The following is a 13,556-nucleotide window of genomic DNA, read 5'->3' as shown; positions in this document are numbered from 1 at the left end:
TTTGCATGCGCTGCTGCTCGGTGGGCCACGATCCGGGTACTTGTCACCATTTTGTCCTTCTTTGCCGAACTATACGTCTTTTGCCTTTGCAGCTTCAGACTCTTTGCCCGGCCCCACTGCAGAGCTGCCTAGTACGTGAAGAAACCTTTCACCGTTTCTTCATCCTCGCCAGAGAGCCTTCTACTGCGCCGCTTGCTGTCCGTGACCTGTGTCGTCGTCGAGCCATCACCGCTCTGGCACGCCTCCTGCTATTCCCGCCTGCAGCCTGCAGCCTGCTACCCAACACCCACCACACGCTTCTCCTTGACTACTAGCTCAAACCTTTTTGCTCCAGCCTGCAGATAAAACAGACCGACAGACAGATACAAAGACAAACAACCCCCATCTATCCATCTCGGCCACGACACCTGCCGCCTACACCGCTCACCCTTCGACCCCAACGCCTCGCTTCCACCACCCGCCGCCGGAATCGTATATTGGTCGATACATGGTCCGTAGGACAGTAACGCTGTGTTACCGGGCTGGCTATGAGTCTGGATCAGCATACATATGCGTACGGCTTCCCTTTTTGCCCGATTCCCATCCCCCCCCCCCACGTGCACCCTTTCTCTCTGAAGCCCTGGGCCTAAGGAGACATGTGCTACTGTCGGGGCCGGTGCCACAAGCTTCACCGTCACAACCACCCGCCGTCGTCCATGGTTTCTCTGCTTGGCTTAAGCGTCGAATCTGACACAAGTCAGTCCCAATGGGGGTTTGGGGTAGGCAGAGGGGCAGGCAGCACCGCACGGTTGTCATCTGAAGCTTGTTGCCCATCGGCCCTAGACTCTCTCTCCCCCCGAAACTGTATTCCAGTAAAACTCGCCCAATTCCCTACAAACCAACATGTTTCTTCTTCTCCTTGTTCCTTGTCTCCTTGCTACTTCCCCATCTGCTCTCCATTGACCGCTTGCCCGTTTTTGTTTTTCTCCGTACATCGGCTCGCACCTGCATGTGCCCCAGGCTAACGTGGGTCACACGCTAGATCGACCGACTGGCCTCTACCAAGTCCATCCTCAACACCAAAGTCACTGACGTTCCCGGACGCTCCCCTCAAGACCCCAATCACTGATACGGCTCCTCACTCGCACTTCCTCGACGCCTGGGCAACCCCGCTACCCAATGCCCAGCACACCCCTGTTCAAGCGCCCCTGTTCGCTTTGTCGACGCCCATAGACAGGCCGTCGAGCTCGTACAGCCAGCCCGTTCGCACCCCCGAAGACCCCGAGTTCCATGTCAACCACTTTGCTCCTCAGAACCTGCCTCTGCCGCCAGTCGACGTCTCACGCAGACTGGCGTCGTCGCCTGACCTCGGCCAGCTGAAGAACGCCGCCGCCGGGACACGAGGGCCACCGCAAGACCATCGTGGGGTATCTCGGCCCGTCACCATGGACTTTTCGCAAATGCAAACGCCGCCCCCGACAAGGGATGACTCGTCTAGGCAGAGTCTACAACAGAGTGCTGGGAATGGAGTGGCCACACCGGCTACGGTCATACATAGGACCCCTAGCCAGATGCCGCCGTCAGAAGCGCTCTTCGATCAGACTCCATTTGGCTTTGGCAGCCTGCAGTACACGCCGGATATGATGCACTTTCCTAGCAACGGGCACATGACAGCGCCACCCATGCCGCAATCACGGCTGTTCTGGGATCCGGCAAATGATGGCATGCACATGGATCTTGATTTACCCATGGGCGTAGATGGATTTGCCCCCACGCCACAGAGAATGGATCAGAGCATGGGCTGGCAAAGCATGCACCATGCCGCTAACATTATGCAGACGCCTGGCTTCCAGAGTTTCCAGGCTTCGCCCGGACCAATGTCGTTTGCAAACTGCCACATGGATCAGGGGCAAATGTCACGACAGGACTCATTTGCATCCGCAACCACTGGTGTAGATCCCAGTATGCTGTTTAGTTTTTCTAATCCCGACATGACTGCTTCTTTCGGTGCTATGCCCCAACTATCCAACGTGGATTTGAGCTCAAGACAGCCGTATGAGACGCAGTTGCGAGATGCACAGGCAGAAAGGGAGATGGCGAAAAAGGCAAGGGGTCAGCATTCTCGCAGTAATACAAGTTCTTCCTCTGGCTCAGTAGACGACGTGAGGCCTGCACTTCATCGGAGTAACACCGATGGTGGAGTAAGGACATCGAGAGCGCCTCTCATGGAACCTTGGACAGCCATGCCAAGTAATACCTCGAACATACCGCGGCGCCCCTCACCTCTCAAGCGTCAAAATGGCGGTTCGCTCAAGTCTATCCCAGAGGTACGACGACCGCGGACACGCCTTATCATTGACGAGACGGGTCGTGCTCGTACAGAAACTGTACTTGCTGGGGACGAGGACAAAACTCCAAAGGCTCCGCGTCAATCCTCTCAGCAGGACCTCCGGCGGCAGTATCCCGGTCTCTACGAAGCGGATGATAGCGAGTCGGAAGAAGACGAGCCAGGCGCGGTGATTAGTCGTAAAACATCCTTCACCGTACCCCAGCCTGAACGTCGAGCACCAAAATATGCACGAGTGGAAAGCGATAGTTATGAAAGAAGCAACTCTCTCAAAATGACACGATCTACTTCACGCCCAGGCGTGGCCTCATTCGACAAGCCTTCCCTGGAAAAACTGCGCCTTGCAGGCAGATCTGCTAGCGATAATTCCATAAGGCGAGCCGGCATCATGGACCTTCCCCCTTCAACCAAGAATTCCAGAGACAACCAAGATCATATGCCCGACTCTCCGGGCAATGCTCTGGGCGCTCTGAAAAAGGTCGTTGGGGCAAGGCAGCAACGGATTGGTACGGTGGTTGCAAGCTAGTCTCCTCTTGCTTTGCTAACTCCCTCAGAACGTGCCTCTCAGAACACGCTCAAAGCCCACAATCAACGCTGGGCCGCTGCTGCTGCTGCCTCTGCTGAACTTAATAACTCCGGACACCACGGCCACTACGATCCTTACTCCAATTCCTTGAACCGCTCAGTGACGACTACCCCCTCAACGGATCGAAGCAACTTTTCGAGCGAAAGCACGCGGTGTATTTGTAAAGGTCTTGTCGACGATGATGATAAACCTATGGTGCAGTGTGAGTCTTGCAATATGTGGCTGCATATTATATGTGTGGGGCTAGACAGGGGGAGTTTACCTCCAGTCTATGTGTGCGTTTTTTGCACGGGGCAGACACCGCTTGTGAGGGCCGGACGGTCAAGAGGACCGCCTGTACCGCTTGATTCCCCACTTACACACAAGTCGGTGTTTAGAGGGTGAATGTCTTGCATAAAAGAGAAGGGAACAATTGGTTTTCGTTCGCCTACTAGCATTACAGTACCGTCTGCTCTCAGTTCATCCCGACTCATCACCCTGGACCCCCCCTACCCCCTTTTCTGCAAATCAGCCACATACAACCTGCACGTTTTCACGGCCACCTTACATATATATACGCGAAAAAAAGAAGTTAACAACACATCCGATACAATCAACAACACACACGGTCCTTTTTGCACATCACCCACATTTGTCTGCTGGCTTCCAGACTTGTTTTCACGCGGTAGAACGCTCGGTTCTCGTTTTTTTCGATCGCTCGGTACCACAACGGTTAATCTTTTCCTCTCTCTCTCTCTCTCTCTCGCTTTTGGCTTGCTTGCTTGCTTGTTTGTTTTGCTTGCTCGAAAAAGATGATAACAGTCATGATATGAATGGATATGAAGTTTCTTGTTTCGTTTTTCTTGTTCGTTCCGGGGGGAGAGGGGGGTATGAGGAGAGATGGCAGAGAAGTAGCATGAAGGAGGGGTTTGATATTTGCATTTACACGGAGAGAAGGACGCGTGCGAGGGGTATGGATAAAGGGGGAGTTTTGTATATACATATAGATATGCGTGGGACCGTGAGGGGTTCATGATGAATAGGATCGGGTATTGCACGTGGACTTGAAAGTCGAAGAGAAAAACATCCCTCTTTGATTCATTTGTCGTGACCTGGTCATGTTCTACTTTCACCTATTTTACCTACCGTCCCCCCATAAACTCCGGCTTAAACGCCTTGACACCCCCCGCCTTCATCAACTCCCGCAGCGCCATGGTAGCATACTGACTACTTCCAAGCTGCAACTTAATCACCACGGCAATCTTATCCTTTTCTTCCTTCTGCTCTCCTTCCTCCCTCTCCCTCTCCAACTCAGTCTTCGCCTCCGTCTCCGCCTTTGCAATCTCCTCCCTCTCTCTCAACACCTCCAAATCCGTCCGCACAAACTGCTCATCCACCCTCGCATACCCAAACACCTCACTTTGCACCTCCCTGAGCGGTCTCGCCAGAAACTTGCGATACCCACCACTTAGACTGACTTCTCGCCACGAGCGCCGCATATTCTGGGGGTCGAGCCCGCCACCCGCCTCACTTGCCATGAATGTCTTGTAGAAGGCGCCGATGGCGTTGGGTGGGTACTCGACGTCGAAGCCGGGCTGGGGGAGTACAACGTCGTAGATTGTGTAGGCACCCGACGCAGCTTCGGCGGCGGAAAGGGGGCGTGCGCGCTCAAAGTTTGATTCGGGGGCAAGAGCGTTTTCGGTGCCGGCGGGGTTGATTATTGTTTCGCCGTCTTGATCCAAACTTGCATCAGGTTGTTGCTTTTGTGTGGTAGGGTTGATTTCTTTATCGCGGTGTTCGTGGACGAGGACGAGGTCGCCTTCGACGACTGAGGAGCCGTAGGTTGCCCAGCGCTTGCCGGCGACGGTGTTCCAGACGAGGGATTGGTAGGCGTGGACGTACATTAGGCGGAGGGTGCGGGGGATGGTCATGAGGGCGCCTTGCCAGTCGGTTTTGCGGTCGTGGCGCCCGGTTTTGCTGTTGCGGGAGCTGAGGTGTTGGATGATGTTGCGTTCGGCGGTGAATTTTCGGGGGAGGAGATTTAGGGCTTCGCTGCCGTTGCCTGTTGTTTTCCAGATGTGGAGGGCTTTGGTGCGGTTGCGGTCGTCTTGGGAGACTTGGATGGTTGGGTCAGTCGAGGTGCCGTCGGCGGCGGCGAGGGCGACATCGCTGTATGCTAGGAGGTCTTCGACGGCGCCTTTGAGGTCGTCTTGGAGCATCTTGCGGCCGATGGCGTCGGTGCTGGCGGCGAAAGAGCCAAAGCGCTGGAGGCCGTAGTAGTTGATGAACCCTTTCTCAGAAAAGTCGGTAATGGCCTTGCGGACCACGTCGTTGGCAAGTTTCTGTCGTTGCTCAAAGTCTAGGCCCTCCTCGCTCTGGAAATGACAATCTCGTAGTGTGATTGTGAACTCGTTGCCCATCAAGTCGCCCAGCTTGATGTCATGATGGGAATGCTCAAAGTCACCCACTGCAGCATTGAAGAGCACTTTGTTGAAACTCTGTATCCGCTGCGCTGTCTGACGCTTGACGCACACTCTCTGCACGGTACATGCCCTCCTGTCCTTTGTACCTGCAAAGCCGAAGCCTTTGGCTCCGCAATTGAGCTTGCTACCGAGAAAGCCTACAACCTCCATCGTGTCCTTGTTCTCTTTGTATAGATTGAAGTGCAGGTATTCACCACCCAACTCCTCCCAATCCAAACCGCCTCTCCGTCTGCCCTGGTCCTCTCGGTCCCGATTTCCTCCCTTTGCCTTTTTGTTCTTCCGCTCTGCTGGGGGCGTGGCTTTAATGCGGATTGATTGGTCATTCTCCATGGCACTCTCTAGCAAGTTGGGAAATATCCGACGAAGGCTTTGATGTGCTTTGGTACGCATATCTTTGTCTGTAATGGGCGGTGATATGACTGGCTTAAAGTCTTTAGCCTTTTTCGATTCTCGCTTTCGTACTTGTTGCACAAGTTTAATAATGTCATCCGTAGTCTGGCGACCAAATATCGAATCTAGTGTTTCGCGGTCTTCGTCTGTAATCTGCACTGCATTAGTATGAACAAGCACTTGTATCCTGTGATCACTCACAGATTCTCCTGTCTCTTGGTCGGTAGCCTTGACCTGTCCAAGAATTTCCTCGCCGTTGGTCTCGGTGTTCTTGGGCTCGGTAGGTACTGCTGCTGGTACAGGCAGCGTCGCCTCTCCAGTTTCCGCATCCTTCATTTCTGTGTCGACCTTTTCATCTTTTGTACCCGTATCAACCGGCTTTGCTTCCTCTTTGACTTCTGTCGCCTTTGCACTCTGTTTTGCTTCCACTTCTGTGCTTCTCAGGTGCAGTACCTGCCCGTCGAGTCCAATCTCGTTGACCAAGAAATCGGTATACCTCTGCTTCAACACGCCCGTGAACCCGAGATTGTCCGGGCATACATACTCGATTATTCCAGCGCGCACTTCGCGCTCCAGCTCGGCATCAATTCCTGCAGGTGCAGAGGGAATAGACTGTACTGTTACTGTTGGCGCAGAGTTACTTGCGGAGAACGTAGGAACAGAATCATCGTTAAGTCGCGCACGTTTCGTGGGCCGCGCGGCATCGTCCGGAGAGTTTGGCATGGTTGCACACAAAAATCGCAACTTGGGAGTGCAGGGTAAAAGTCGCGACTTGCGGTCGAGTTGAGCTTCGAGCTGTGAACTTTCTAGTGGGGAAGTTTTTCGCGAGGACGTGCACGCGGGGGCTACTTTTGGCGAGCAGCGTATCGACTTGAACACGACGGCTTAGCTTAGCATATGTAGCAGCTGTTCACACTTGTGTAGTACAGTCATTAACAATTTCAAACAAGAACAATAGATTCCATAGCTATTTACTCAACAGGTACAATTATCATACATAAAAATCCAAAGAGTGTCATGCATTGCACTGGTAGAAACTTACCCAATTTAATGATATCACATAGACAATCTAACATGTCTGCAAAGTAGATGCAGTCGGTCTCTTGAGAGCATTCATTACCAGTAGGAAGTATCTTGCACGTTGCTTTATACACTGTAAGCAGGGCAAAGATACATCGCCTAGGATCCTGCCTACCATTGGCCATTCGAGTGGATACAGCCCATTGGCGGTAAAGATATGTGATGGCTAGCCCCAACTCGAGTGAACCCACATCATACATTGTCAACCGATAGCTGAAGAGTAAGTAATCGGCTTGGTACTATTCCTTGCCGCAGTACATGGAGGTGGTCGGCATCTGTCACAACGTCAGGCGTGGCAAAAGCAGCGGAGAGGGTCAAACCGCGCTCGAACTCCGTCACTTTACTACTGTCCACATCATGGCCATGGCAGCGAGCATCCAAAATATCTAAGAGCATGATTATTTGCAGGCAAGTCATCCAGACACAGGAAGGGACAAGCTCGTCCTATGTACCATTAGCAGCCTTAAGTTCCCCACCTCCCAGTCATATCACAATGGCAACGCCGCTGGTGCACGCAGCGGTCCGTGAGGAGCCTAGAAGACCATAGTAAGATCTGATCGACGTCAGGTTTCCTCACCTACCAGACAAAAAGGACGGCTTTTCCATGGCCCCCTTCTGCTACCAGGTTGGTACGCAGCCATCAGCACTCCCCGAGATCGTCGTTGACAGAAACCAAGCCAACCCGTCGTCCACCCAGAACAATCTTTGGTCCATAGCCGCCCAAGCATCATTCCTTGTATGCCGTACGTCATCAAACCCGACAAAGTGTCACACCTTGGAGCCCACCAATATAGCCTAAAGGCCTGTACTCGAAGAAAAATAAAAAAAAGGAGGGAAATGACAAGAATCGGTGTCCATTCCGCCAACGCCATGCATACGTACCATGTCAGTAAGATTGTACCAGAAGTACAAACCATGAGAAAGAGCCGTAGAAGGAGGTACGAGACAGATGCTAATCGCGTGCTGTACACATGAGTAACCGGGGCACCAGGCAGAGGTTGGATGATCGTGCGCCCCTTTGTAACAGTGTTACGTACCGACCATTAGAACTTGCTGGCAGCAGCACCCCAGAGTGAGTTGTAAATCTTGTCGACAACGTACGAAGCGCGGATGATGCGGTTGTTGAATGTACGGCCTTGGAGACCCTGAAGAGCCTTCTCGCCGCCAGAAACGGAGTCAAACTTGACGAAAATTTCGCCCTCACTGTTAGTGTCGACAGCAATGTGAACGACCCTGCCGTACTTCTTATCACACTCAGTCTTGACATCGTTTTCAAGTTCTTTGACCCAGTTGTCACCCCAGTTGCGCTGCTCCCTATTGTAGTGTTAGCGACGTCGGCCATGAGACAGAGAGGAACATACTCGTCAGGGTCAAAAGCGTTCTCGATCTTGACGCATTTGGATGCCATGGGCTTGTCAACGACAGGGACGCGTGGTTGGCTAACAACGGGCTGAGCACCCTGTTTCGTAGGCTCGGGGTTATCGCGGCGGGCGAGAGCATCCATAAGCTTGCTGCGATCGTAAGTCTTGAAGTTGACCCCAGCAACATCGGTATCGTCAAGAGCAGAAGCACCACTAACGCCACGATCATCTTTGCTGTGGGTGCGGTCAAAGACACCGCCACTGCCACCTGCATATGCACCACGGCCACCAGCTCCACTAAAAGCAGAGCCCTGGTAGGACTGAGCTTGCTGGGAGAAGGTGCGGAGCAAGTTAGCAGTCGATTCAGGGGTGAATTTGTCATTACCGAGACCAACGCGGATCTGGCGACCAGCAAGCTCGAAACCGTTCATCTCTGCAAGAGCATTCTTAGCGTGCGAAGGGTCAACAAACCTAAGGTCATGTTAGTCACTATCCAGTATCACAAAAACCAGTAGCTACTCACTGAACGAAACCGTATCCCTTGGAGCGACCGGGGTTCATCTCATCACGCTGGAGGATGACCTGCTCAAGCTCACCAAAAGGCTCAAAAATCTCCTGGAGATCCTTCTCGGTGACACTAAAGTGAATGTTGCCAACATAGAGACGATGGAAGGGAGCACCGTTGGCACCAGGCGCAGCACCACCTTCGGAGGGGCGGGCAGCACGATTCTTCTCGGCTTCGGTAAGCTGGGCGATGATGGGAACACCCTTCAATTTCTGACCAGTCAGTTCCAGTGCTTGGGGTACAGACTCTTCATCCTTGAACTCAACATAGCCGACACTGGACATGTTAGCTGTATTCCAAGATGCGTAGTGAAAAGAGTGCTTACCCTTTGGACCGACCAGTCACTCGATCTTTGACAATTTGGGCCTCGACAACTGGGCCAACTCGCTCGAAGAAGGCGCGCAAGTGGCGAGTCTCGGCACGCTGGGAGATCTGCTGGACGAAGATGGTGCGCTTGTCACGGTCGTCTTCAGTAATTTCGGGCTCGGGCGGAGTATTGTTACGACGGCTGTTGCGACGCTCGTCACCATTGCGACGGCGGTCTCGGGACCTATCACGGTACCTGTCATCGACACGGTCACGACGAGGGGAGCGGGTGCGTGGGCGTCCACCTCCGCTGTAAAAGTCACCGCGGTCACGACGCGGTCCGCCGCGCCGGTCTCGGGAGCTGCTACGGCGATGCCTATCACGGTCTTCATCTGTGTCAGTGCCTTTGCTCGATCGGGGTCGGCTTCCTTCTCTTCTTCGGTGATCTCTATCGCGGCTACGGTGCCGGTCTCCATTGGACTCACGATAACGGTCACCTCGTCCCCTGCTTCTATCACGTCGGTCGCGTCGATCTGAGTGGCGGTCGCGGTCGTCTCGGCGGATGTCGACGTCGCGCGCCTCGATGCTAGCGAGGCGCTCGCGGTCCTTCATCTCGACCTCGCGTGCCGTCTCCTCGAGGAGGGCATCGACCGCGGCTGATGTAGACATGCTGTGGGTAGTGCCTAGCTCTCGATAAGTGTGGTCGGTCGGAAGTGATGAGCTTGGTCACTGCAAGATGCGATGTTGTTTGAGAGGCGAGCTTTGGCTCAGATAGTGAATTCAATTAGGATAGTGAGTGAGTGAGCGTGCGTGTAAACAACTGTCACCGCAGTTGCCGTATGACGTCTTGGATGCTCCGTATAAACTGCACTCGATGAGAGTGTGCTTGCTTGGAAGCGTTTGTTGGTGCGCACAGATCGTTGTGGGTGAGTGAGGTGGACAACGGAAAGGCTGGCCCGATTGAGACAGTCTGAAAACTTGGAGGGGTCTTGGCAAGGGACCCGCATGACTAAGCTAATAGCTGCAGGCAGCCACTCACGTGCTTGTGTAATGGAGGCGGCGCTGCAAATACCAGGGTTCATGTGCGGACTAAAGCCACAAGTCTTATTGAACATTAATATTATTTCTATGTAGAGGTTTCTTGATAGAGTAGTGTGAGTGATCCAAAATGATCTTGCAACCGGTTCAACGCCTCCCAATGCCAGTCTTCATGAATAGTGTCAACCAGAGGGGGACAGTAATGATGCGTCGTCACGTTTCGATGATTAGTTAGTCTTGATGACCTTGGTAGGACCCATGTCGAGTTCGGTGCCAAACACCCAGTCCCAGAAACGGCTTGTTACACCAAAGCCGTTTTGGTAGTCAGCGAAGTGATGCTTCAGGTGATACTTCTTGAGCTGCTGATAGTAGGAAGGGAGCCTTGGCCACGTCAGCAGGAGTCCGCACAAAGAATAAATACACGTACTTTTGGTGATGGAGAAAGTAATGCGTCATATCGTAACATGTGTATCCAAAGACGCCACCGCAGAAGGCAGCCACGGCAGCATGCCAGTTCCAGAAGATGGTGCCATGCGCGACAGACCAGAATGGTGTTGCTAGAGCAGTAAACAGCGTAGGGGGCATTACAAGGCGGTACTTGTCCATGGGAAGGTAGTGGTGGATGCCGTGGAGGATGAAGTGGAGGGTAATTGCAACACGGTTGTCTGGAAGGTGGCTATTGCATGTTAGCACCAGCCGAATCTATAGGGAGAGATGATACTTACTCGTCCAAGTGGAATAGTCCCCTATGTAGAACATACTCGATGATCGTCCAGAAACACAAGCCAAAGATCCAGTAGCCCGCTAGTTCAGGCACCGATCGTAGGCCACCGTATGCCACTGCTGTTCCGTACGCTACACAGGGCCACCATATTGTGGGCACAACCCACCAGGGCGTCTTGCTCAAAGGCTCGAGAAAGTTTCCAAACAACGGGGCGGAATCGCCGCCTTTGTAGTGCCGCGGTCGGTGGACTTGCTCGAGATAGAATTGCTTGCTGAATCCGCCATTCCAGACTTGCATGAAGAGTGGCCTGTTGAGATCCAAAAACTTGTGTTCCTTGTAATCTTTGTTGGGGTCCGTCTCTTTGGACAAGTCATCCTCAGAAGACATTCCAGTTGCCGCATACAGCGGTTTTCCATCCTGCGACATGGTCTTGAGCTCCTGTGTACCAGCTTGCGAAGGAGGCAAGGGGATGATGTCGGCAGGCGTTGAGCTTTTCACGGCACCATTGATTACCGACTCGGTGGCCACGAAGCCGACGAGATTCTCCTCGAGAATCTCGTATGCCGAGTTGGAATGTGCGTGGGAAATTTCATCCTTCAAAATAGCCTCCACGTCCTTGCCTGCATATTCGAGAATGAGCTCGGGACCACCAGGGTGACCGTCGAGGAAGTCTGTGACATCGTAGACTTTTGTGCCAATGGTGACATAGCACGACTTGTCGGTGTTGTGGGCGCGCACTTCGGCAGTCGGAATGGTCGGGAGGGTGCGGCCAGGCATTGTGGCGGTCGAGGACATGTAGTCGTATCTTCAGAGGCGTAGAGGGCTGGGCAACGTGCGTGCAAAGACAACCCAGGGTCTGCGGGGAAAGGAGACTCGGTACCGTGGATGAAGCCAAGTTCCCACAAGACACCAGCGCGTAAGGAAGGAATGTATAGGGTCGGAGAGCAAGTAGGGCCGTGAAAAAATCGTATCCAGGCCTGGGCGGTGTGCACCGTGTATAGTGTGTACTTGGGGATGTAGTACTACATATGTATGTGTCTAGGCAGTGAATTGGTCAGGAGAGCCAAGAGATCGCTCGCCCTGCAGATCTGACCACCGGCAGCTACTGTCCGTGCTCACCCAATGCAACAATCAGCCAATGCAACACTATCTGCCCCACCCAAAATATCAACCCACCATTTTCAACACGTGATATCTCCACCACCATGACAGCTCTTGCAAAAGCGATTGCGGCAATCAATTCGCAAGGTCCAGAAGGTCAACTTTCATACCGCGCAGCTGTAAAAAAGTTTAGTGTTGAGGTTTCAATATTGACGCGCCGGCACTAAAACAAAACGACGTCGCGTGCGGCAGCTGCTAAAAAACGCTAACTACTCACTCCACCATAAGAATCTAAGCTAGTGAAATATATAGAAAAACTTACTGAGCGCGGCCTACTACCTTCTTGAGCTATAGTAAAAAATTATATAGCGGTTATTATAGAATAGGAGCCCTCTAATAGCTGGGTTTCACGATTTTTGACCCATCACCACGACAAAATATTTACTAAAAAATCTACCAGCATCGACCGCGCCCGTCGTCTGGCTAACAATCCAGCTAATTACTAACTATATTTTGACCTTATCTATGATAAGCTCGATTAATATAACGTTGCGCTATATAATATCTATAATATGGACGAGAAGGGCTTCCTCCTTAGTCGGATTTCACCTACTAAAAGAATCTATTTAAAGGAGCTTTAGGAGCAAAAGAAAGTGAGGTAATCCCTCTAAGATAGGAGTAGGGATTAGATAACGATTATTAGCTATATTTATGCTAATAGGAGTTTAGTAGATCCCGCGATAATCTACGAGGGAGTAGATGGTCTTTACAATAAATAGCTGCGGGACCTAGAGGTGGGAAAACACTAGATTTTTTGCGGCACCAGCCTATCGGGATGGAGTAATAATTAGCTCGCGCTGGCTTAGGTTGAGCAGGTGTTCGATCGCTGCACGAAGGAGAAAGCAAAACGCGACTATAGGATGCTCATCGTTGATGGGCATGGTAGTCACCTAACGCCTTCCTTTATTAAGTACTGCTATCGCAATTGAATACTACTCGCAGTATTTCCACCTTACGCCTCTTACAGCCTCTAGCCACTCGACGTTGGCGTGTACTCACCTCTAGCAACCGCGTACACCACCACGCTCATTAACCTTATTAATAGCAATTAAGGCCTTATTAATATATGGAAAAGTGATTTCCTACGCTTATTTTAGGTGGCATATATATCTGCTTTTATAGCTAATAATATATTAAGCAGTTTTTGGGCTACTAGGATCTATCCGCGCAATCCAGACGTCGTACTTGATTACTTTAAAACACCACCACTACGTGCTAGTATAGATATAGAAATTAGAGAGGCAGGTAATAGAGATATATAGAGGGATCTGTTAAAATTATTTAACGCTACGGTGCCGGATATATTAAAAAAATGCAGCTAAATAGCTTAAATAGGCGCTGTATTCATTGCAGATCTAGAACGAGCTTTTACACCATAAACTCAACGAACTGCGGGGCAGTATTACTACTAAAAAAAGCTGCAAATCTGATAGAAAAGTTCTCTAACTATAGCAGTATGAAGAGTATCACAGCACTGCGGTAATATGGAGCCCACGATTAGTAAGGGAGGCTAGAGCCCGCGAGGCTATAGAACAACAAGAAGAGCATGAAAAAAAA

The 13,556-nt window shown here is 51.9% G+C and overlaps 4 protein-coding genes across 4 annotated transcripts; 1 reads left to right on the top strand and 3 right to left on the bottom strand.

Moving 5' to 3' along the window:
- Positions 1–527: 527 nt before the first annotated feature.
- Positions 528–3,296, top strand: COCMIDRAFT_102895 (uncharacterized protein; the record flags this gene model as incomplete). Its single annotated transcript, XM_007692627.1, has 3 exons — positions 528–553; positions 1,022–2,832; positions 2,881–3,296. The coding sequence occupies 3 exons, from the start codon at positions 528–530 to the stop codon at positions 3,294–3,296; spliced, it is 2,253 nt and encodes a 750-aa protein (XP_007690817.1).
- Positions 3,297–4,033: 737 nt separating this feature from the next.
- On the bottom strand, positions 4,034–6,487 carry COCMIDRAFT_28744 (uncharacterized protein; the record flags this gene model as incomplete). Its single annotated transcript, XM_007692611.1, has 2 exons — positions 4,034–5,917; positions 5,966–6,487. 2 exons carry the CDS (start codon positions 6,485–6,487, stop codon positions 4,034–4,036), a joined length of 2,406 nt encoding a protein of 801 aa, XP_007690801.1.
- Positions 6,488–7,887: 1,400 nt separating this feature from the next.
- COCMIDRAFT_102912 (uncharacterized protein) lies at positions 7,888–9,745 on the bottom strand (the record flags this gene model as incomplete). The annotated part of the gene is made up of 4 exons (XM_007692626.1): positions 7,888–8,158; positions 8,206–8,676; positions 8,729–9,046; positions 9,096–9,745. The coding sequence occupies 4 exons, from the start codon at positions 9,743–9,745 to the stop codon at positions 7,888–7,890; spliced, it is 1,710 nt and encodes a 569-aa protein (XP_007690816.1).
- Positions 9,746–10,341: 596 nt separating this feature from the next.
- On the bottom strand, positions 10,342–11,615 carry COCMIDRAFT_7790 (uncharacterized protein; the record flags this gene model as incomplete). Its single annotated transcript, XM_007692610.1, has 3 exons — positions 10,342–10,495; positions 10,542–10,790; positions 10,840–11,615. 3 exons carry the CDS (start codon positions 11,613–11,615, stop codon positions 10,342–10,344), a joined length of 1,179 nt encoding a protein of 392 aa, XP_007690800.1.
- Between the last annotated feature and the right edge of the window lie 1,941 nt (positions 11,616–13,556).

This window comes from Bipolaris oryzae (assembly GCF_000523455.1).
Source record: "Bipolaris oryzae ATCC 44560 unplaced genomic scaffold scaffold_135, whole genome shotgun sequence".
Classification (NCBI taxonomy): domain Eukaryota; kingdom Fungi; phylum Ascomycota; class Dothideomycetes; order Pleosporales; family Pleosporaceae; genus Bipolaris; species Bipolaris oryzae.
Note: the sequence above shows the minus strand (reverse complement) of the source record. Positions and strands in the feature narration are given on the sequence as shown.